At 41.5% G+C, this 22,389-nt stretch overlaps 1 protein-coding gene across 1 annotated transcript; it reads right to left on the reverse strand.

Annotated features, from left to right (window-relative positions):
* Positions 1–584: 584 nt before the first annotated feature.
* Positions 585–22,389, reverse strand: DCTN6 (dynactin 6). The gene is made up of 7 exons (XM_010838818.1): positions 22,173–22,389; positions 17,412–17,476; positions 7,564–7,669; positions 6,125–6,213; positions 4,735–4,782; positions 3,025–3,167; positions 585–1,168 (listed from the first exon to the last, which is right to left on the reverse strand). Exons 1-7 carry the CDS (start codon positions 22,193–22,195, stop codon positions 1,070–1,072), a joined length of 573 nt encoding a protein of 190 aa, XP_010837120.1. The 5' UTR covers positions 22,196–22,389; the 3' UTR covers positions 585–1,069.

The raw sequence follows: 22,389 nt of genomic DNA on the forward strand, positions 1-22,389 counted from the left end.
GAAAAAGAATACACATACATGTATAACTGAATCATTCTGCTGTGCATGGGAAACTAACACAACATTCTCAACTGTATTTCAATTAAAAAAATGTTTCAAGAGAAAATATTTTAGCATTTAATGTCTTACTATTAATCAACATCTACTAATTCAAAAGTTACTATGTTCCATTAATGGATGCACTTGAATTATTAAAAAAAACCTTGGAATTACAATAAAATTCTCAATATTTTGCCCATTATGTAATCAGGTAAACAGAATCATGCCAAGGTTGATAATTATTAATTAGTAATATGCGCCAAAATAATTTCATATACTTATAAATACATCAAAATCTCTTCTAGTTTCATTGTCCTCAGAAACCTAAGAATATCACTCAATGGTCATTTACTTGTCATTTTCATTAGACACCATTCTTTTTGACTTCATATTCTACTGAATACATCTTTCCCCGATTACTTATGTTTTACTAAAAAGAAAAAAAAAAAATATTCTTGGGAACATAATGAAATCTAAATTAATTCAATAGCTGCTGAAATTTCACCTGAAATTTTAGACAGCCACAAATTCACAAAAGGAAAATGTAAACACATTAGCTTTAATATTTAACTAGTATACAATAAAAATTAAAAGAGCTATTTTGGGAAAGTTGATGCAAGTAGAAAAACTGATTAAAGTAAAAGTCCTGTCATCAACATTTTTATTTAGTTTAGTATTTGTTAGAATATAAATACATAACAATATGTTCTTTTTTATCATGAGTAGTCTTTTACATAACTAAAACTCATGGCCAACATTTTATATAACATAAAACATAGAACAAAAAATCTGTAAATTATCAGAATGGGACAAGGACATCAGAAAATAATACATTTTATATAAATTATAGAGGACAGTTACAATGCAAATCTATTACTTTCTTCTCTAATTCAATTTTACAAGATAAAGTCAACAGGTGTTTCGTGGACTGTTATGAATGCACAAACATGTGGCTCTTTCAAAAGACACAAGTCAAAAAAGAAAAGACATTGGTCAAACACAAATATTATCTTGATGTCATCTATTGTTCTTAGTTCTTAACTGGAGTTGAGCTTCCTTTCATGGTCTTCTTTAGGTGATGGTAGTTTGGCAAGATTTTCATCAGGAAATCCAGCTGTAGTGTCTGGGGCTAAAAAGATAAGAGAATTTTAAGAACTGGCCAGCAGGAAGCAAAGTTGAGAGCATCAGGTAGAAAGGATTATCACTACGTCACGGATTACAGGTGATTTTCACCGATCTCTGTTTTTTGGACTGAGGCATGCCGAGTCAGCTCCCTGACCAGGGACTGAACCTGTGCCCCCTGCAGTGGATCCCATTCACTGACTTAATTTTGCTTCCCTGCTTTTTCAATTTACAATGAACATAAATTAAGTTTGGTAATAAGAAAAAGCCAAAAACTTTTGCATGTAAAAATGTATGTTTATCAGTTTTCAACCTTGCTTTTTGTAGATTTCATCTTGGCCTCTAAGAAGTGAAAGAGTTTCAATTACAGTAGACGTCATGAGTACACTGCTTTCTATATGACAGAGCACACAGCTACGACACTCATCTGATCTTCACTCTTCATACGTCAGCTTTGCTCACACTTGGCCTCACTGTAAAATTCACTTGGGGTACTTTTAGGCCCTTTGTCCTAACCACTTTGGTTCAAAAAGTCTGGGGATCATTTGTAGCAAGGACCTCTGTGTGATCCTTATAATTGGTAAAACATGGAAAACGGTGTTGCATACATACCATTACGTATTAAACTTCAGATATTCTTGCTCACTTAGTTCTAATCTCCCTTACCCCAACTCCAGCTTCATCTCTCCCTCTTCAATCATTTTGCTGTTATGCAGAAAGATAGTGAAAAAATACTAGATTTGTTCTTATTTCTTTTTTGGTCCAAAGAATAGTAATACTTGCTTATAATAATAAAAGCCAAAGATTACAGAATTAGAATAACCCAGAAAGAACTGGCATTTTAATTTCTGATAAAATATGGCTAAGAATCAAAAGTGCTAAATGTCTTGCAAACATTTCTTTGGGGGAGGGGAAGGAGGCTGCGTAACTAAGGAAATATACTGACTGTGCCAAGCAGTAAGGTTAAAACTTCAATCAGAATGCCTTCTGTCCAAAGGAAGCTCCAAATGCTCTATCAATACTTATCTCCTACTCTAACATCAAACTCCAAATGCATCCTTGCCATTATTCTTGGTTATCAGGAGGGGACAATTCCTCATAAGCCAGGAAAATATCTAAATATACTTGCATATTCACAAGCTGCATTTATTTTCAGGCCAACTATGTCAGCAAACTGATAGGTGGACCCAAGCTGGGTGTAAAGTAATTTGGTAGGTTCATTTCTTACCCCTGAAGGTTGGTATTTTAGGAGCAAATCAGTGTAGTTCGTAAGGCTTGGAGATGCACCTTCAGTGAAAACACGTAAGACTAGGAGAAACATCCCTGGATGTTCTCTTCCCACAGTCAATATGTCCCTGTCATCTTTGGACGTATTTCTGATATTAACTTACTGCTGCTACTGCTGCTGCTAAGTCGCTTCAGTTGTGCTGGACTCTGTGTGACCCCACAGACGGCAGCCCACCAAGCTCCGACGTCCCTGGGATTCTCCAGGCAAGAACACTGGAGTGGGTTGCCATTTCCTTCTCCAATGCATGAAAATGAAAAGTGAAAGTGAAGTCGCTCAGTCGTGCTCGACTCTTGCCCCACGGACTGTAGCCTACCAGGCTCCTCCGCCCATGGGATTTTCCAGGCAAGAGTACTGGAGTGGGGTGCCATTGCCTTCTCCGGATATTAACTTAAGGACTCAATAATTCTGTTGAGTCAACAAATAAATTGTAGTTTTAGGAATGTTCCTCTGATGCTTTATTTTAATCACTTGCTTTTAAAATAACAGACTCGCTGCCCCATTAAAACATTTATGTGGTATTTTGGGAAAATTAGCAGCCCTAGAAAGGATGCTACCGACTAAAGAGGTTCTAGTACCTGTGGCCGTTCAGTCTGCACCCGACGCAGGCAGTCTCCACCATAGATCACTGTGTTCTCAGGGATGACTTCAAACGTGTTCAGGTTGCAACAGGCCCCGATGATACAACCACTCGTCAGTATCACATTTCTGCCCACATACGCTGCAGGAAAGACACACAGAGAGCGACTACAGAGGACAGTCGATGACCAGAACACTGTTTTCCTCCTGAGATGATGCAAGCATAAAAATACAAACTGTCCTTAAGAAACATTAAAAGAAGTACTTCAGTCCAGAGTTTGTACAGCAGAGAGGCACGAAGCAGGCTAGTATTAAGTGGATTCAAAACAGAGCTCTGTTGTGATCTGTGTGACCTGTACACGCTCTCAGCGAGTTTATCTCTAAAATGGAGCCCATCCTACTTCACAATGGGCTGTAAGGAATAAATGAGATAATAAATGTCAAGTGTCAAGCACAGGTCTGACACACGGTCAGTATACGATAAATAGAAAATGACAGTGATACTCATCATCATCATAACTGGCAATCCAAGTTAAATAAATACCATTGCGTAGGTTAACAACAAGTCTTACTATTTTAAAAAAGCTCTTCTTTCATGCCATCCAAGACTAAGAAAGGAAAGGCACTATTCTAAAGAGGTCTTGGCCAATGCAGGTTCGTTGTATGAAGCAGGGCACTCAAAGCCGGTAGGGAGAGAGGTAGGTGGGGAGTTCAGAATGGGGGGACACATGTGCGCCCATGGCTGATCCATGGCGATGTATGGCAAAAACCACCACAATGTTGTAAAGTAATTATCCTCCAATTAAAATAAATTAATTAAAAAAAAATAAAGAGGTCTTGGGCTTCCCTGGTGGCTCAGTGGTAAAGAACCCACCTGCCAATGTAGGAGGCATGAGTTCATTCCTAATCTGGGAAGATCCCACACGCTGCAGAACAGCTAAGTCCACGCTCCACAACTATCGAGCCTGAGCTCTAGAGCCCAGGAGCTGCAACTACTGAGCCCACGCGCCCTAGAGCCTGTGCCCCAACAAGGGAAGTCACTGCAACCAGAAGCCCGAGTACCTCAACTCGAGAAAAGCCCTCGAAGCACCAAAGACCCAGCACAGCCAAAAATAAATAAAAATTTTAAAAATGAATAAAATGACTGTATTTGTCCTCTTAAATAGATAACATTATTTAGAAAAATAGACAAGTCTTATCATTCCGGTTCTTTCTGGACAAGCTCTTGGAGTCACTTCCCAGCAGTGGTGGCAATTCAGGAGACCCCTTGCCTAGCCCCTCCTATGATAAGTAGCTTACATATGTTTCTAATGGGCTAGGGGAAAGCAGTCCTGAAATTAAAGAAAGCAAACTAGTAGAGAAACTGGTTTTTTTCTTTTAATGCAACAACAACATGAATCAACTAAATTACCATTGACACTAGTTTTTAGTAGAAATCGTTTTCAAATCTTTCACCTGAAGGTTTAATTCAATCCTGATTTAAACATACACAGTTAGAAATTTAATTTAGTGGATAAAAAACATGATTAGATGAGGTTCCTTAAAGGCAAATAATTTGTCTCACGGCTATGCTAGCCCACTCCCAACCATGCCTGCTGTCCTTCCAAGCACGTGGCTTCGTTGTGGTTTGCACTTAGGCTGTTTTTCAGAACACCACAGAGAGAGAGGAGGTAATCACTTCTCACAATATAGTTCCAAACGTAGCTTACCTTTTGACTCGATAACATTATTATCTCCTATTTTCATGGCTTGGCAGTCTGTAAGCCAGAGTTAAGCACACATTGTGAACGTGTTCATCTTTTTCTTTCTGATTCACTCTCCTCGTCCTGCAGTGGGGCGGACCGAAGCCTGAGAGGGCCCGCAGGCTGGGCTGACCAGAACCCCCTGCCCAGGGCAGCAGGCAAGTACAGTTTAATTCTTTAAACAGAAATATCTCGAAGGATAAATAAATGACTTCTGTATTTTTAAAGAAATGAGTACCTTATATCCCAATTTTATGAGTATTTTCATAACTGTTTTAAGAAACATATTTTCATAATTGTTTTAAGAAAATTAAAACTGTCTAACACCCAATCACATAAGGGCAGCACTGTTAACAGCTTGACATATCTTTACATTGTAAAGATATATAATTCCCTTTATATAACTGGAAATCAAACTGTATAAAATAAAACTCTATAACCTTTTGTAGCTTATTTTATTCAGTTCACCTACCTTTGCAAGCCTTATTCCATACCATCAGAATATTTAAAAACATAATTTTATGTGACTCCTTAATGGTTCTAATGGTCTATCTTATAAATGAAGCTTAATTCATTTAAATATTTTGCTATTGTTAAACCTTTAGTTTTTTCCTTGAAGTATTAATAGTTTCTCTTATAAAATAATGTTTTGCTCACACTATGAAAAGATTTTACTCACATTATGAAAAGATTTTACTCTTTTTAGAGCATGAAATCAGCAAAGGCACTGGTAACACTCAGGAGAAAAACATCAAAGAACGAAATATTTCCAGCCCATCCACCACTTCCTTGTATCAGACAACAACACACTGTCAACCTTTTAAAACTATACAGAAATCACAAATGGGCAGAGCTGTGGCTCTTAAATCAGGATTGAAGCCAAGATTACTCTGCTTCGTGTCCAGTGCCAGTCAGTCACTGACGGACAAGACAATCACTGACTGTCCGTCACCCGCTGACAAGACGCAGCAACACGGGAAGATGGCTCCTAAAGGTGAGTGCGTGTGTGTGCACGCATGCACACCTGAGAACAGCATGCTTCCTTCACTCTCTGAAGTTACTCAATGAAGGAGAGGGAATAATTTTTTTTTGATATACTGTAAATAAGTCTTTTCAAGAGATGGATGGCCTAGTCCTAAAAATATAATTCATACATTTATTTATATATATACATAATATATGTCACATGTATAATTAAATGATCTATTATATATAAAGTGTATGTATGTGTGTATATATATACACACGCACACACATATAAAGTATTTGATAGATAAACTATGACAATTTCTACAGAGGAGATTGGGTACTGAAAGACAGTTGGGAATGATTTCTCTTAAATTATTGCAAAGGATACAACAGCCAACTTCAAACACATTATTGGTGCCAATGATCATAGGTTTGGGTTCTGGATCTTCTGCATCAGGAGTGATATTATCAGGGTGACTATAAAAAGAAAAGAGAAATTATCAAAAAGTCAATAATGCAATAAGCAATTCTGTTACAGAATTTGGGTTCATTCTCTCAATTGGACCTCTATCAAGCTTGATATATGTAATGACATTAAGTAACTTCTTAATCCAAGTGAATTATTTATCCTCTATGCTGGAGAAGACTTGATTCTGAATTGAAAAAGAACTACTGCAATGTAAAGAAATCACAGGTGCGTATAGAAGGTCAGTCTTCCTTTGTTTATTTTTTAAACTCAAAGCCCAGGGGACCTTTCCCAAGACAAGGTAGAAAAGAAGCTGGCTGGGACTTTCAGCTTGTTAAATTGGAATCAAAATCATGCCTAACTTGAAAATTTTCCATTCCTAATAACCATTCAAGATTGTGAAATGTAAACAGATATTCATGTAAAATAATCATTTTATGCTGTTACGTGGTTAGCTGAAACATTTGTAACAAAAAAATGTTTGCAGTCTAAGAGAAGGAAGCCATTTAAAATTGGTGCTTTATCTCTGACAGCTGAGTTACTGCAGAATATAGCTGTTGTTAATTGACTTAAAGGTGCCAAAATATATTTTAAAAAGAAACTGCTTAATATAGTAAGAAACTCCCAAAGCCTAAGTAAGCATTAAGACAAATCAATCTCTTTATCACAGTTAAATATTTTCCCAAGGTCTTTACTACAAATTCCATACACTGTTGCTATAAATTAGGTATAAGCTTGAATTTCCTGCCAAAATTTTATCTAGCTTTACAGATGCTTGTAAAAATTTCATAGGTATTACAGTCTAGTTGACTAAGATCATACATATTCTAATAGCTTATAATTTTTTTTAATCTTTAAAGTTGAAACATTGCCTCTAGGACCTCCAGTTTTTCAAATATAATTGTGAGTGTTATCCCCACAAGGCACACAAAAATATACATCAGACTGAAGTTCACGTGTCCTGGTATGAGTAATAACATGGCAGTCAGGATCAAGCCATCCCATCAGAAGATGACTCGAGGCTGGAAGCACAGCGCAGGGCCACTGGGGTGTCCTCAGGAGACGCCTCCTTACGGGACAGAAGAGGCTGGCACGTGGAAGGGAAGAGGACCAGACCCAGACTCGGGGATTCTAGTCACCCACCTATGAGCTGCTTCACCCTGGACAAGCCTCTACCCCTCTGGTCTGTAGCGTCCTCACTTACTAACTGCTTGTGTTGAAAAAGATCCTTAGTGTCTTCCTGGTTCTCAGACAGTGGGCTTTCCAGATGTCAGCTGTAAAAGGTCCCTACAGATGGCTGACATGAACGGAGACTCTCTCTGCGGCAGCTCGTTCAGAGCATGCGTAAGGGTGCTACTCACGCATTTATGATGAGCGCCTGCTCCTCTATTAGGTTGCCTTCGCCGATCACTATTGGACCGGCTTCTGCGATGATTCGTGCTTTAGGGTGGATCACTGTCCTGGGTCCTGTTAAACGGATGGGAAAGAAATTACTTGTGGAGGCCGAGCTTCTAAGGAGGCTCTTGGGAGGAACGTTTCCTAAAGCGGGTACCAGGTATTCCAGAGGGCACGTTACAAAGGCTATCACTGTAGTTTGGGCCAAATCTCCAGCCCAGGAGAGGGGACACAGCACAGGGCTTTGGAGCCGGACAGTCCGGCTCACCCTCTGTTGTGAAGTCTCTGTTATCTCAGTGGTGAAATGGGGGTGGTGATAATACCAGTCCTGCAGGGTTGTTGTAAGAATTAGATGAAACACTGTTTGTAGACAATGATATTTTGGCACAGAGTTGGCAATAAAAGTTAATTCCTTTCCTTCTCTTCCCTCCTAAAGGTAAGGCTCTCCTTGCTTACAACACTGGTGCTTGCTTATGCTGGTGAACCACATAACACTTTCTCATGCTGGTGTATTACAGGATTAGTCCTTTTATTAAGGGAACATGATGAAATACGGGTGGAATGAGAGTTAGAAAACATGGAGACTAACCTGACCTTTGTTACTCTGTCACCATCCTTATTATAAGCCTACTCAGTGGAAGAAGGCAGAGCCCTTGAGTCTGGTCGAGGATATGATTTTAACCAGTTGAAAAGGATAAAGGGAGGCAGAGGAAGGAGCCAAGCGTGGTTAATGGACTCTGGCAGTGGGAGAGCTGAGCTGAGGCAGTGACTCCAGCCTCACGCTGCGGGGCAGGAAGGGCCCTCATCGCATCCCTTCACCACCGGGGTGGAGGAGGCCCTGCACGGCCTAAAGAAGGCCGTCGGTTCCGGACTGTACCATTCCCTTCCTCCGCTCGACTGACCCAAAGGCCTAGCATTTGGCTGATAGTGAAGCCACTGATGAGAAAGCATCACCTCACCGCAGGCACTCCCTCCCAACCTGCCCCACCAACGCAGATCAAGGCCGTCCTTATCTGTAGACACGGGGACAGGAAGTTTTGCTTTGTACAGGATGCAACTGACTCCGACAGCACGACAGGGTGGGCAGAAGCGCTGGCACGAAGTAGGGAGGGAGGCAGGCAGACGACGCTGCCCATCAAATTCAGCGCTCAACTGCTTCAGTCGACTGCACTAATCAACTGTTAATTTACTCAACAATCACTATCTGCCAGTGACAGGCAAGACGCAGGGCTGCGTGTTACAGGGAAACAAAAAGGAACGGGTGCTATTGTTGCCCTCTGGAGCTTTGTTTGTCTTGAAAATCGGGAAGACTTAACACGCTCACTCAGAAATGTATTAAAATAAATAAGGAGGTGTTCCTGGTGCCCAGAGAACTGGAAAGACTCTCAGGACAGCTTATTTTTTTCCCCAACAAGAAGAGCTGGGGACTGATAACAGAGGGTGGGGCCCAACATGGGGTGCGGGGTCAGGGGACACATAGAGGGTGGCTTTGTTCTTTGTGGCACCTCCGGCTCCCTAAATCCTCAGTTGCTAAAGTAAAACTTTCCTGGCAAATGCTCCTGTTTAGGATAGGAGATTTCAGAATAGAAGATGGGGTCACTCAGATCCCTGGGAAACTTCTCAAGGTGGCCATGACTGTGACCACGGGTGCCTTTTTCCTTTGGTTAAAAAATATACACACATACACGTAATTATAAACATATACACACACATACACATAATTATAAATACACACATACATACACATAATTTTAAATACACACACATATATTATAAATATACATATATATAATCATAAATATAACACACATACACATAATTATAAATATACACACACACATACACATAATTATAAAAGGAATACCTGCTTACCCCAAAAAACTCAATCAAATTCAAAAGTGAAAGATCCTCTCTCCTCCTGCTGATCTCATTCCCTGGAGGTAACTATTCTTAAAAGTTTGGAGTATTACTCCAGACTTGAGTACTAGTGTATATTTAAAATCTGTAAATATGACTGTATATAAAATATATTTCCCTAGAAAGTTAAAAGATAAGTTCAACTTGAAGGAGAAAAAATATGAATTTTACATACTAAAATATGAATTTCAAAAACTAAGGAATGGTACTTATTCTGCAACTTGCTTTTTCACCTAAAAAGTTATCATGATTTTTTTCCACATAAATTGTTGAATATTATTTCACATTATATTAATATACCATGATTTATTTAACCAACCCCTTAATATAAGGCATTTAGAAGAATTACCACTTCTGGGGAGAGGTGCTAAAACAATGTTGAAACAAACATTGGATTCCTTTGAAATGAGAAACTTCTTATAGGTCCTTCCAGCTGTGTGAAGCAATTTAAAGCTGTGGTTTGCACAATACCATATTTATATTTTATGTCAAGATATTCTATGATAAAGGGACACGATCTTTCTATTTTCGGTTCTTTATAATTAAAGCCCCAGCCAGCAACCACATCCCTTGTCTAGAAAGTCCAGGCTCTGGCCTTTATTACTGAAAGGCTGTGTGCTTAGCCTCTCAAATGCTTCAGTTTTCTCATCTATAAAAAGATGAAGTCTATGATAGCCTATCTCACCAGGTTGAAGTGTGGATTATATTTGGAAAGGAGATCATGAGGTCTGGCCCATAGTTCTTCAAAATGGGAGGTTCATCACTATCTGACACTAAGAGCTAAGAACTTTATCAGAGTAAACAAAATAACTCTTTCTGGTCTGAGAAACAGAAGAAAAGGGACTGCTTTATTCCCCTGATACTCAGGTAACAGGGTGAAACCTCCTTTTAAACAGGGAAGAAATTCTTCACCTTACTGTAAGACAGTGAAACAGATTAATAAAAATTTTCCATACTGGCATTAAAAATCTGACAGGAGGAAGAGGTCATCCTGGCTATGACAGAAAGCAGATCCTTTACCACAGCTAGATTAGTACCCAGGGGCACAAGATATTCTGCTGGTCCTCAGGCTGCAGCTTTTGACAACAAGCAGTCTTGCAAAAAGCTACGTGAGAAAAGGCTGATAAGACAAAGGTTACACTGGGACCTGTGCTTCTTTAAAAGTTCCTCTAAAGTACAGGTTTGAAAACAACTGATATTTTCATTTTTTCCCTTTTAAAAATAATGTTGGCGCTGTGTTAGCCAGGTATTTTATTATTATTATTTCTTATCATTCTTAACAAGAGGGTTAGTAAATAACTGGAAAACTGGTTCTAAGTCTCAGGGCCTTCCCTGGGATAGAAAGCACTACAGGAGACCAGTGAGCAGATTCCATGAGACGTTTAAGAAAACACCTCCACCTGGTGGTCACACTGCCAAACTACAAGTCCTGGAGTTCTGAAGTGACTTGAAAGGTGAAACTGTTGCTCAGTCCCTAAGCTGTGTCCAACTCCTAGTGACCCCAGGCACTGCAGGATGCCACACTCCTCTGTCCTTCGCTCTCTTCTGGAGTTTGCTCAAACTCATATCCATTGAGTCGGTGATGCCATCTAACAGTCACATCCTCTGCCACTCTATTATCCTTTTGCCTTCAATCTTTCCCAGCATCACCGTCTTTTCCAATGAGTCAGCTTTCCTCATCGGGTGGCCAAAGTATTAGAGCTTCAGCCTCAGCGTCAGTCCTCCAATGAATATTCAGGGTTGATTTCCTTTAGGATTGACAGGTTTGATCTCCTTGCTGTCCAAGGGACTCTCAAGAGTCTTCTCTAGCACCACAGTTCAAAAGCATCAAATCTTCAGCACTCAGCCTTATGGTCCAACTCACATCTGTATGCCTACTGGAAAAACCATAGCTTTGAATATATGGACCTCTGTCAGCAAAGTGATGTCTCTGATTCTTAATACACTGTCTAGGTTTATCATAGCTTTTCTTCTAAGCAGCAAGCGTCTTTTAATTTCATGGCTGCAGTCACTGCCTGCACTGATTTTGGAGCCCAAAGAAAGAAAATCTGCCACTGCTTCCACTTTCTCCCCTTCTATTTGCCATGAAGTGATGGTACCAGATGCCGTGATCTTAGTTTTTTTTAATGTTAAGTTTCAAGCCAGCTTTTTCACTCTCTTCTTTCACTCTCAACAACAGCCTCTCTCCTCTTCATTTTCTGCCAATAGAGTGGTATCATCTACATATCTGAGGTTGCTGATATTTCTCCCAGCAAACCTGATTCCAGCTTGTGCTTCATCCAGCCTGGCATTTTGCATGATGTACTCTGCACAGAAGTTAAATAAGCAGGGTGACAATATACAGCCTTGACATACTCCTTTCCCAATTTGGAACCAGTCCGTTGTTCCATGTCTGGTTCTAACTGTTGCTTCTTGACCCACATACAGGTTTCTCAGGAGACAGGTAAGGTGATCTGGTCTCCTGTCTCTTAAGAATTTTCCACAGTTTGTTGTGATCCACATGGTCAAAGGCTTTAGCATAGTCAATGAAGCAGAAGTAGATATTTTTCTGAACTCCCTTGCTTTTTCCATGAGCCAATGAATGTTGGCAATGCGATCTATTCTGAATTGTGAAGAAAGAGCAAGGTCATGGGTGACAAACTAACCTTAACCTTAACCTCTTGAAGAGCTTTTTTGGGGCAGAGACTAGAGAGGTTAGTTTTTAAACATGAACTGCCATATCAGATCAGATCAGATCAGCCGCTCAGTCGTGTCCGACTCTTTGCGACCCCATGAATCGCAGCACGCCAGGCCTCCCTGTCCATCACCAACTCCCGGAGTTCACTCAGACTCACATCCATTGAGTCAGTGATGCCATCCAGCCATCTCATCTTCTGTCGTCCCCTTCTCCTCCTGCCCCCAATCCCTCCCAGCATCAGAGTCTTTTCCAATGAGTCAACTCTTCGCATGAGGTTGTGACTGCTAAGACTTAAGTTTGGTGAACTTCTTAAAGGAAACGTCTGACCAGGTGCTTTGTCTCTGCACAGCGCTGGAGGCTGGCCCCAGAAAGCCTGATTGCCCAGCACTAGTGCAAGACGCAGGCAGCAACCTCTCGCTGAAACGTGAGCACAGTCTGCTCCACACTTTTCTGCACGCAAGTGGCACTTTCACCTAGGACGGGTCTGAATTCAAACCAAGTTGAAGGGTCTTGGGGTTAAAATGCTTTAAAAATAAAAATCTGTCACCATGGAAAGTTTTTGTTAAAAGGCTGTCGTGAACTTTCTGGAGCTCTTTCTGGCAGGGTAGTTTGTGTATTTTCTTACCAAATGTGCTGAAACCCTATTTGGCTTATCTCCTTGTTTGGATAAATGTGTCTAGAGTTGGAGCTGCCTTACTGGCTGATGAATTATTTTTCTAAATGGTTGGCTGGGCTTGACGCAACCTAGCCAGAAAGACATTCCTTGCATCATATTTCCATTCCCTTCAGTTAGTCAAGGGTATTTTTCCTGTCTGTCTTTGCCACAGAAAGCAATCTTTGTGGACATTTTCATATGTCAATAAATAGTTCCAAAAGCCACAAGGTCTCTTGAAAATGAAAACAATTCCTTTGGCCTACAAGACGAAGTACTTTTAACAACTGTTTTATATTCGATGCATTTCTCAAGTCAAAGCCACTGTTTTGCCTTATTGAAAAAGATTTCCATATAATGTTGTACATATGAAACTTATGTAATATTATAAACCAATGTGACCTCAATTTTAAAAAATTTCCACAATAAAAGGGAAGCTTTTGATTTGTATTAAAAACTCTAATGGAAAGAACAACAACGTGGGGCAAAGTGCTTCCATCACAAAGCTGTGTCCCTGCAGGCGCTCTGCCTTCACACCAGGAGTCCCCAAGTGTCGTCCTAACCCCAGGAGTCTGCCTCCAGGCTGCAACAGGACCACACGACTGTGCACGGACGGACCTTTCTAAGATGGGTTTCAGCTTTTAAAACAAAATTTTCAGAAAATAACACAAAACCCATGAATCAAGGCAGTCTGATTAAAAGCAGGCTTAAAAAAAAAAAGCAGGCTTGATAGTAAATAAGATGAAACCTTATTTACCCAAATTATAATTAACGAGAGAACTGTTATTTTTCCTAAGCTCTGTTTCCTAACAGACTCTAATGAAAGGGGTCAGGTTCCGTCAGCGCCACAGACATAGGGTTTCTGGTTAAGGAATACACTTCAAAGCTTCAGACTAGTTTCTTTGATAAACCAAATACTTGATTTTCTAGGAAAACAGAAAATGTAATGTTCTACTAACTGAAACACAGCAAGGTAAAACTGACGAGGGGATGCAAAGTTATGTAAAACATCGTGAAATCTCCCTATCTATACTGTAACAGGAGAAGACTTACATTAGCTATTCTGATAAATTAAGCAAAAACAAAACCAGCCGTAAGTTGAAAAACAACAGCCCATCGACAAAGGGATGGATAAAGAAGATGGGATACATATACATAATGGAATATTACTCAGCTATCATAAAGAATGAAATAGTGCCATTTGCAGCAACATGGATGGGCCTAGAGATGATCATACTATGTGAAGTAAGTCAGAGAGAAAAACAAATACCATATAATGTGATACGTGGAATCTAAAAAAATGAACTTATTTACAAAACAGAAATGGAGTCACAGATACAGAAAACATGGTCACCAGGGAGGAAGGGAGGGAGGGATAAATGGGGAGATTAGGACTGATATATACACACAACTATACATAAAATAGGTAGCCAGTAAGGACCTACTGTATAGCACAGGAAACTCTACTCAGTACTCTGTAGTGACCTGTGTGGGAAAAGACTAAAAAACGGGGCGTATATGTACATGTGTAACTGGTTCACTTTGCTGTACAGCAGAAACTAACAACACACATTATAAATCAACTGTACATCAATGAAATTTTTTAATACATAAAAAATAAAAGTTTCCCTAAGAAAATTCCACACCCCTCCCCCCCAAAAAAAGAAGGAAAAAGAACACGGCAGGGAGAGTGAGTTTTCATCAGGTAACTTATCTCTACTCTCTGCTCTGATTTAACTTTATATCTACCAAGAGCTTTTTTTAATCTGAGATATTATATCAGAAAAAGCAATTAACAGTACAAAAAGATTAGAGATTATTTTACACCAAATACAAAAGTGATAGAAATGACTAAGTATCAGTTCTGGAAAATTTCCGTATTTATATATACAATTAAGAATCAGAAACAGGCACAATGAAAATGAGATAAGAAATATGGAGCATGGAACACTGGGTAACTGGGTTATACCAGAGTGATACACTGGGTATCACTCTGAATCTTTTCCTTAGTTTTGAAAATTGAGGTGTTTCTGTAAAGTGAGAACATTTTCTGATTTTAAAAACCTGGGTCAAAAATAAACCCAACAAAATATTAACTTAGATCCATTCAATGATGAAATTAAAGTCACTAGTTAAAAAAAAAGATTATTATCATTTCTTATGCTACAATCCATCTCTGAAAATCTGTACTGAACAATAATTTTATATTTTAACCACCAGAGTGGTACATGATCACCTGATCAGCTTATATGGAAAGCAGATTTAAATACCACATTTCTTTACATAATTTCAACGTTCAAGGAAGGCAGGAGGATAAGAGGGATAAAGAAGAGGGAAGAGCACCAAGACAAGAAAGACAGGGAAAACAGGAAAGTGAGTGCTGATTCCTGAAACCCCCAGGCCGCAGTCCTACGCAGCGCTCCAGCTCTCCCTGGCACAGGATAAAGCCTTTACTGCTTTTCTAGGGAAGCTTCTGCAAGGACAGAACCTGTTATTTCAAATCTGAAACACACACACAAACATATATGTATACTTGTGTGTACACTTATGCCTGTAGAGATATCCAGACTATCTATGTGTCTACTACACAGTAGATACTGAACACATTGTTTAAAGTAGGGAAGAAGTAGAAATGAGAGGGAAATATCATTACTTTAGTCTTGCTAAGTCGCTTCAGTCGTGTCCGACTCTGTGCGACCCCACAGACGGCAGCCCACCTGGCTCCCCGGTCCCTGGGATTCTCCAGGCAGAACACTGGAGTGGGTTGCCATTTCCTACTCCATATTTGTTTTTTTATTTTAGTCTTACTTTCCTTCTAATTATAGAGTACCCTGCGAATTAATATTAGGTGTTATCCCTCGAATCATGATGAAAACCATAAAAATACTAGAATAAAAATGCAGAGGAAGAGAAACATGTGGCTAATTTCTCCTCACAAAAAGTCTGCAAGTGGTTTAAAAGTTAACACAGGACTGAAAAGAAACAGAGTCACCTTCTAAACTTTGAAATTCTGTCCATTTAAAATAATTAATTAGATCCAACCTGGGCAAAGCCCTAATTATGCTCCATAATACTGGCACAATCGTAACTAGTTTTATAAGACATGATCCTGAAGTGGCTTAGACTTACTAAAATTACAGAAATTTGTTTTTCTTTTGTAGTTCCTGTTAGTGTAAGGGAACAAGGCACAGTTTCTCTCTGAAAGTGCACTTAGTTTCCTGAAAGCTCTACTCTGGTAACACTCAGTGGCTAGTAAATATGCGCGCACGTTAATAAAGCTACCAGGGTACCATGTCCAGTGAAACGTATGGAAAAGATCTAGTGGCTAAAACGTGCATTTGGGGGAACTCAATCATGTTCATATGAGCAAGTTGCTGTTTAGTCGCTAAGTCGTGTCCAACTCTTTTGCGACCCTACAGACTGCAGCCCACCAGGCGCCTCGGTTCATGGATTTCCCAGGCAAGAATAAAAAAGGGTTGCCATTTCCTTCTCCAGGGGATCTTCCCCACCCAGGGGCTGAACCCACATCTCCTGCAATACAGGCAGATTCTTTACCACGGGGCCAGCAGCGAAGCCCATGCTGCCACATGTTAAATTTTTCATTTCATTTTAAACGCTGGACTTTACCTCTAGAGCAAGGCTACACTGATTTTACAGTGCAGCTAGCCAACATTTATTGAGTGCTTACTACATGTCAGGTATTGGGCCATGACTTTCATAAATATTCTCTTATTTAATCCTTCAAAAAGCTTTGAGGAAGGCACTCTTATTTTGCATGTGACAAAAGCTGCTTCCACTGAATATCCATTCTTCCCTTTTTCTATGTAAGAGAATCCAATACGGGGGCTGCAATGTGTCCGGTTTAGACTACATCTCCCAGCATTCTCCGTAGCTAGACGTGTCCTTGAGACCAGGCCCAAGGCAAAGAGTGTTGTGGAACCTTCAGGAAGACTACCTAAGGGGAGCGGACTCCACTGGGAGGCGCACCCTTTTGTTTCCACTCCTCTCCTTTCTGACCCAGGACACTCTTGGTGCTCCAGCCATCACGCCCTGGCCTGTGAGGTGCAGCTCCCGGACAACCAACTGACAAGACGTGAACTGCCTACCCTTAGGCTTTTTATACGAGAGAGTAACTTCTGTGTGTTAAGCCACCACTACAAGCTGCTGACCCTAATTCTGATACACGCAATTACACAGAAGGGGAAAATGATATCAGACTCTGTGGTTTACACTCTTAGAAGAGTGTAAGCTCTGCTATATTCACTGCTGGGTCCAGAGTGCAAGCACAGGTGTGAGCATAGGGCCTGGCACACAGTAGGTACACAGATGTCTCTCGAATAAATTACTTTATTATACTGCCTTAGTCTATCAGATGGGAGTTTAAACATAGACTCCATCACACTAAATTATTTGAGAAATATTAAACACTTAGAGAAATACATTGCTTTGTCAAGAAAATTAGGAGCTCAGTCAAACATAGAAAATAATACCTAATGAACTGTAAAGCACAGAAATAAACTAAATAACACCAATTCTTGAGAGACAACACTTATAGGCTATTCTCTTACCTATAGTAACATCACCTCTGATTTCGCTCTCTACACACACAACTGCTCCAGGTGCGATCTTCACGCTGCAGGAAGAAAAAAGGAACATGCATCATGGGTAAGGTTTAAAAACATTGTTATAGGAGCTATCCTGGCACTGCAATGATAGAAAGGTTAAAACAAATTGATGGAAAAATGAAAAGTAAACTGTAAGATTTAATACATTATAAACTTCTCAGGTGATACACCATCCATCAACCTAAAATCATTTATCAAGTGTTCTTAAAATGCTTTAGAAGAAAAGAGGCACTGGACTCTTAATACCAACATTGTTTTTAAATAGCAAAAAGCTCAAAACAATCTAGGTATTCATTAGTAGGGACCTGGTTAATGCGTTATGGTATAGTACGAACTAATATACAGCATAAAAAAGAAGGAACAATCCTGTGTGTAAAGAGTCCGGATGACCTCCAAGCTACATTGTTAAGTCAAAAAAATTGAAGCCAGGGACTAGAATCAGAGGCTCCAGCATACAAGGACAGAGGGGAACATTAGGGTAATTGCTGTGCATCGGTCTTAGAGAGCAAAGACAGAGGACTTCAAAGGGAAGTTTCTAGGAAAAAAGAAAAAAAACTGAAAGATTATGTGATGAGCACTTGGGGAAAAAGTTAGGAGGCATCTGACATTATTTGTTGAAAGATTTGAAAAACATCAGTACGTAGAAAACAAAATGAAAAATGGAAGTTATTTGGTTAAATTTTAGATGAAGTCAGTTTGAGGTACCCATGGAGAAAGACCCAGTATATCTAGATCTGGGGCTATGAGAGAGCACTAGACCAGAAATATAGCTGAGAGTCAGCAGAGTACAAACTCTTTAACATGTTTCTCCATCATTCATATTCCAGAATCCACCCAATTATTCCCTAATATAAATGCAGAGTAACACCAAAAATAAATATTTTAAAAAATCACCACTTCCACACTGATGTGGAAAACTTAAAAAAGACATGTACGGATTTTTCTTCTGTAAATTTAAGTGAACAAATCTTCCTCTCACAAAGTATTTTTAAGGCTCTAAGTAAAAAGAATATCCATCAGAACTAAGAATCTGGCTAAGAATCTGGCTGCCAATGCAGGGGACATGGGTTCGATTCCTGGTCTGGGACAATTCCACATCGTTGTCGTTGTCATTATATTGTGTCCAATTCTTTGACTCCATGGACTGCAGCATGCCAGGCTTCCCTGTCCTTCACTATCTCCCACAGTTTGCTCAAACACATATCCACTGAGTCAGCGATGCTATCCAACCATCTCATCCTCTGCTGCCCCCTTCTCTTCTTGTCCTCAACCTTTCCCAGCACAGGCTCTTTGCCAAGGAGTCCGTTCTTTGCCTCAGGTGGCCAAAGTACTGGAGCTTCAGCTCCAGCATCAGTCTTCCAATGAATATTCAGGGTTGATTTCCTTTAGGATTGACTGGTTTTTTATCTCCTTGGGGTCCAAGGGACTCTGAAGAGTCTTCTCCAGCACCACAGTTTGAAAACATCAATTCTTTGGTGCTCAGTCTTCCTTACGGTCCAACTCCCACATCCATACATGACTACTGGAAAAAACAGTAACCTTGGCTATACAGACCTTTGTTGACAAAGTGGTATCTTTGCTTTTTAACATGCTGTCTAGGTTTGTCATAGCTTTCCTCCCAAGGAGCAAGCATCTCTGAAATTAAAAGGTTCCACGTGCCATGGAGCAGTTAAGCCTATGCACCACAACCACCCAGCCTAGAGCCGATGCCCTGCAACAAGAGAAGCCGCTGCAACGAGAAGCCCACACCTCGCAACTGGAGAGCAGCCCCCATTCACTGCAACCAGAGAAAGTCCCCACACAGCAATGAAAACCCAGAATACCAAAAATAAGTAAGTTAAAAAAAAATACTGATAAAATAAAAAACTTATAATCCTTAAATCTATCTTTAAGAAATGTCCAGAGGAGACACAGCTATGTCTGTCTCCATCATTTTCACAGGCACTGACTCTCTACAAGGCACAAAATAATACAATTTAAAAATGATCCATCTGGGTTACTACATGTCACTTGTCTGCTGAAATCACAGGAAATATATAACCTTTCCATTGAATACAAGGAAAAACTTTAGGTCCTGTAGACTGCATCCTATGCAGACACCACTGCCATTACACTGCAGACACAGGGATGGACTAGAAAACAGAAAATACTCCAAACCTCTCATTTTCTAGATGGGGAAATTGAAGCCCAGGGCCTTGAAACTTCTTGAAGCAAAGTTCATTCCCGGGACATCACTGTCCTAGTATTATTGAAACACAAGTCCATGTAACTCACAGTGAGGCCAAACAATACTAAAACGTCAGTTTGGAGCAGAGAAAGGTTTACTGTAGAGCCAGGCAAGGAGATGGGTAGCTTATGCTTTAAAACCCCCAAACTCCCTGAAAGCCTTTAGCAAAGCCCTTTTCTAGGAATTGGGGTGGGGGCATGGTTAGTTGTTGCCAAACATCCTGGTGTCAGATCCTTTGTTCTTGAGGTTGGTTCATGGTCAGGTAACGATGTTCCTGTAAAACTCTACCAAATAAATGTTATTCTCTGTTCTGACAAGGCCCAGGTCCCAAGGCACCACTGTCACCCTCCAAAGTCCATGTCCTGGCTAAGAAGAGGCAGATATCCATCATATATCCATCCGTCCCCAGACTCTGCCTAGCCGTCATCGCTGAAGGAGACAGGCTCCCAGGACCCCAGTGACTCTCAGGCTCCTCAAGCCACCCTTAGGGCAGAGGCTGGGTCCTGCAGACTGCATCCTATGCAGACACCACTGTTATTATGCTGCAGACACAGGGATGGGGGAGAGGTTCGCAGCCACTCAAGACCTGAGCCTGGCCAGTGGGAGGCCTTGGCCAAGGCTCTGAAGCCCTGCAGGACACAGCCCCCAACTGTTCCCAGGATCTGCCTCTTACCGGACTCTCTGCCTGAGGCCTGAAGACCACCACTCTGCTGACAGAGGGAACCACTAACTGTCTCTCACTGACAGCTGGCAGCTTGTGGGAGGGGCCCACTGCAGCACCCATGGATGGCTGAGCAGGACCGCTAAGGGTTGCTCACCGACAGTTGGTTGCTTATGGCAGGAGCCCAGTAACTGCTACCTGCCTTCCCAGGTGGTTTGCTGGTAAACAATCTGCCTGCCAACGCAGGAGATGCAAAAGAAGCAGGTTCAATCCCTGGGTTGGGAGGACCGCACCCCCTCCAAAAGATGGCATGGCAACCCACTCCAGTATTCTTGCCTGAAAAATTCCATAGACAGAGGAGCCTGGGGGGCTGCAGTCCATGGGGTCACAAAGAGTTGGGCAACTGTTATCTGGTAAAGGGGCGGGGCTTAAAGGTGTACAGCAACAGTCCATGCTAAGGTTTGTGCTCAGCCACACTCTAAAAAACACGAACATCAATCATCCCTTTTTTGTTAGCTGGAAGTTTCCTGGAAACAGCCTGTCACTTTGGACAGTTTCCTGTGTCAGCTGAATGATTTTGCCCTTGAAAATGGTGATAAATGTATCACCATTTATAAACACGTTTTCTCCGATCCTTTTCCCTTCAGGTGGGTTTGTGTGTAAAAAAAGCAATCTTATTAAGCTGTGGACAAATAAATTAACCTCTATAAAACAGCTCATTTTACACATGATTTCCGATCCTAGTTTTCCATTCCCTCAGCCTCCTTCTTGCTATTTCTTTTTTTAATGAAAAAAGCATTATCTAATATTTAACTGGGCAAGTTATATTGGCAATTATACTGGGCAAGTGAGAACGGAAGAGACTCAAAAGTGCCCTGTCTTCAGTTTTATGCCCAAGGAAGACGCCCCAGGTTGCGTGCGTCGTCAGCATATTTCTTTGTGAGGCAGGAATAATAAAACTCAGGAGTGAAGGGGCGGAGCCGGGAGCAGACAGCTGAGGGAAGACTTAGCCGAAGTCCTAACTAATAAAATATCAACAGTAACCTCATCTCCACAGTACTCTCCTATATACTGTGCATAATATTCCTAGCATATCTGTTCCTCTTTAGCTTATGCAAAAGATTACAATTACCTGCCTAAATGGATGAAAAACCTAAATGTTAATTTACGGCCGCCCCCAAAACGAGGCTTGTCGGTGTTCATTTTCTAAAAAAGTCAGCAGAGGGTGCTCAACTTTGCTGCTTTGGGAAACGGTTTAACTGAAGCTTGTCTTGCATCCTAGCTGTCCATTTCCACCGACAGCGCCCAGCAGCCCCGAGGCCCGTCCCCACGCGTTTACCAAGCAGCTAGCTTTGGCCCAGGCGCGGGCCCCGCTTTGAGTCTGTCTGCACATACACGGAGCGCCCCCGACGCACAGGGAGGGTTTGGGGGACCGTGGGTGATGGCGACACAGGACAGCTACAAGGGTTCGGAGCGCCGCGGGAAACGGGAGGGTCCCTCCGTGTCCCAGGCGACGGGGACGCCCTGCATCCCCAGCAGGCCCGCCCGAGACAGCGCGGGCGCGTGGCGGAGGGCAAGCGAGGCCACGGAGGGACCACGAACCAGGACCTTCCCCTAACCCATTCCGCATCCTTTCCCGGCCCTCGCTACCCCCAACCCGTCGCCTCCTCCCTCCGCGAACGCCAGGTCTGGGCCTTAGGAACCATCTGGGCCGGGCGCCTGGAATAAGACACCACCTAAGTCCCCACCACTGGCGACCAAGAGCAGATTCCACCCCTGCGGGGAGGAGAAGATAGGACCTCAGACAGCGACCCACCTCTTTTGAGTCTTCTCCGCCATGGTTTCAGCTCCTGTCTCTAGCTGGATCGACACAACCGCCTGGCCACAGCGATGATCTCTGTAGGTGATTGTGGAGCCTGGCAGGACGGGGAAGGGGCGGAGCCTTGGCGCTGCTCCCGTGGGCGGGGGCGGGGCCGGCTCGCGTTGGAGGTTTCAGTTCTGCGTGAGCCGGCTCCAGCCAGGCGGCGGTGTTT

Source organism: Bison bison, unplaced genomic scaffold, assembly GCF_000754665.1.
Source record: "Bison bison bison isolate TAMUID 2011002044 unplaced genomic scaffold, Bison_UMD1.0 scf7180017864105, whole genome shotgun sequence".
In the NCBI taxonomy this organism is placed as follows: domain Eukaryota; kingdom Metazoa; phylum Chordata; class Mammalia; order Artiodactyla; family Bovidae; genus Bison; species Bison bison.

Bases quoted from the DNA above. Each gene is read 5' to 3' on its own strand.
- DCTN6 (XM_010838818.1), bottom strand. From the start codon at position 22,195: ATGGCGGAGAAGACTCAAAAGAG. The intron at 4,783-6,124 runs GTATCCTTTGCA...TCTGGCTTACAG, and splicing joins TGTGTTTGAAGTTGGCTGTT to ACTGCCAAGCCATGAAAATA. The intron at 3,168-4,734 runs GTAAGCTACGTT...TCTTTCCTGCAG, and splicing joins TAATGTTATCGAGTCAAAAG to CGTATGTGGGCAGAAATGTG.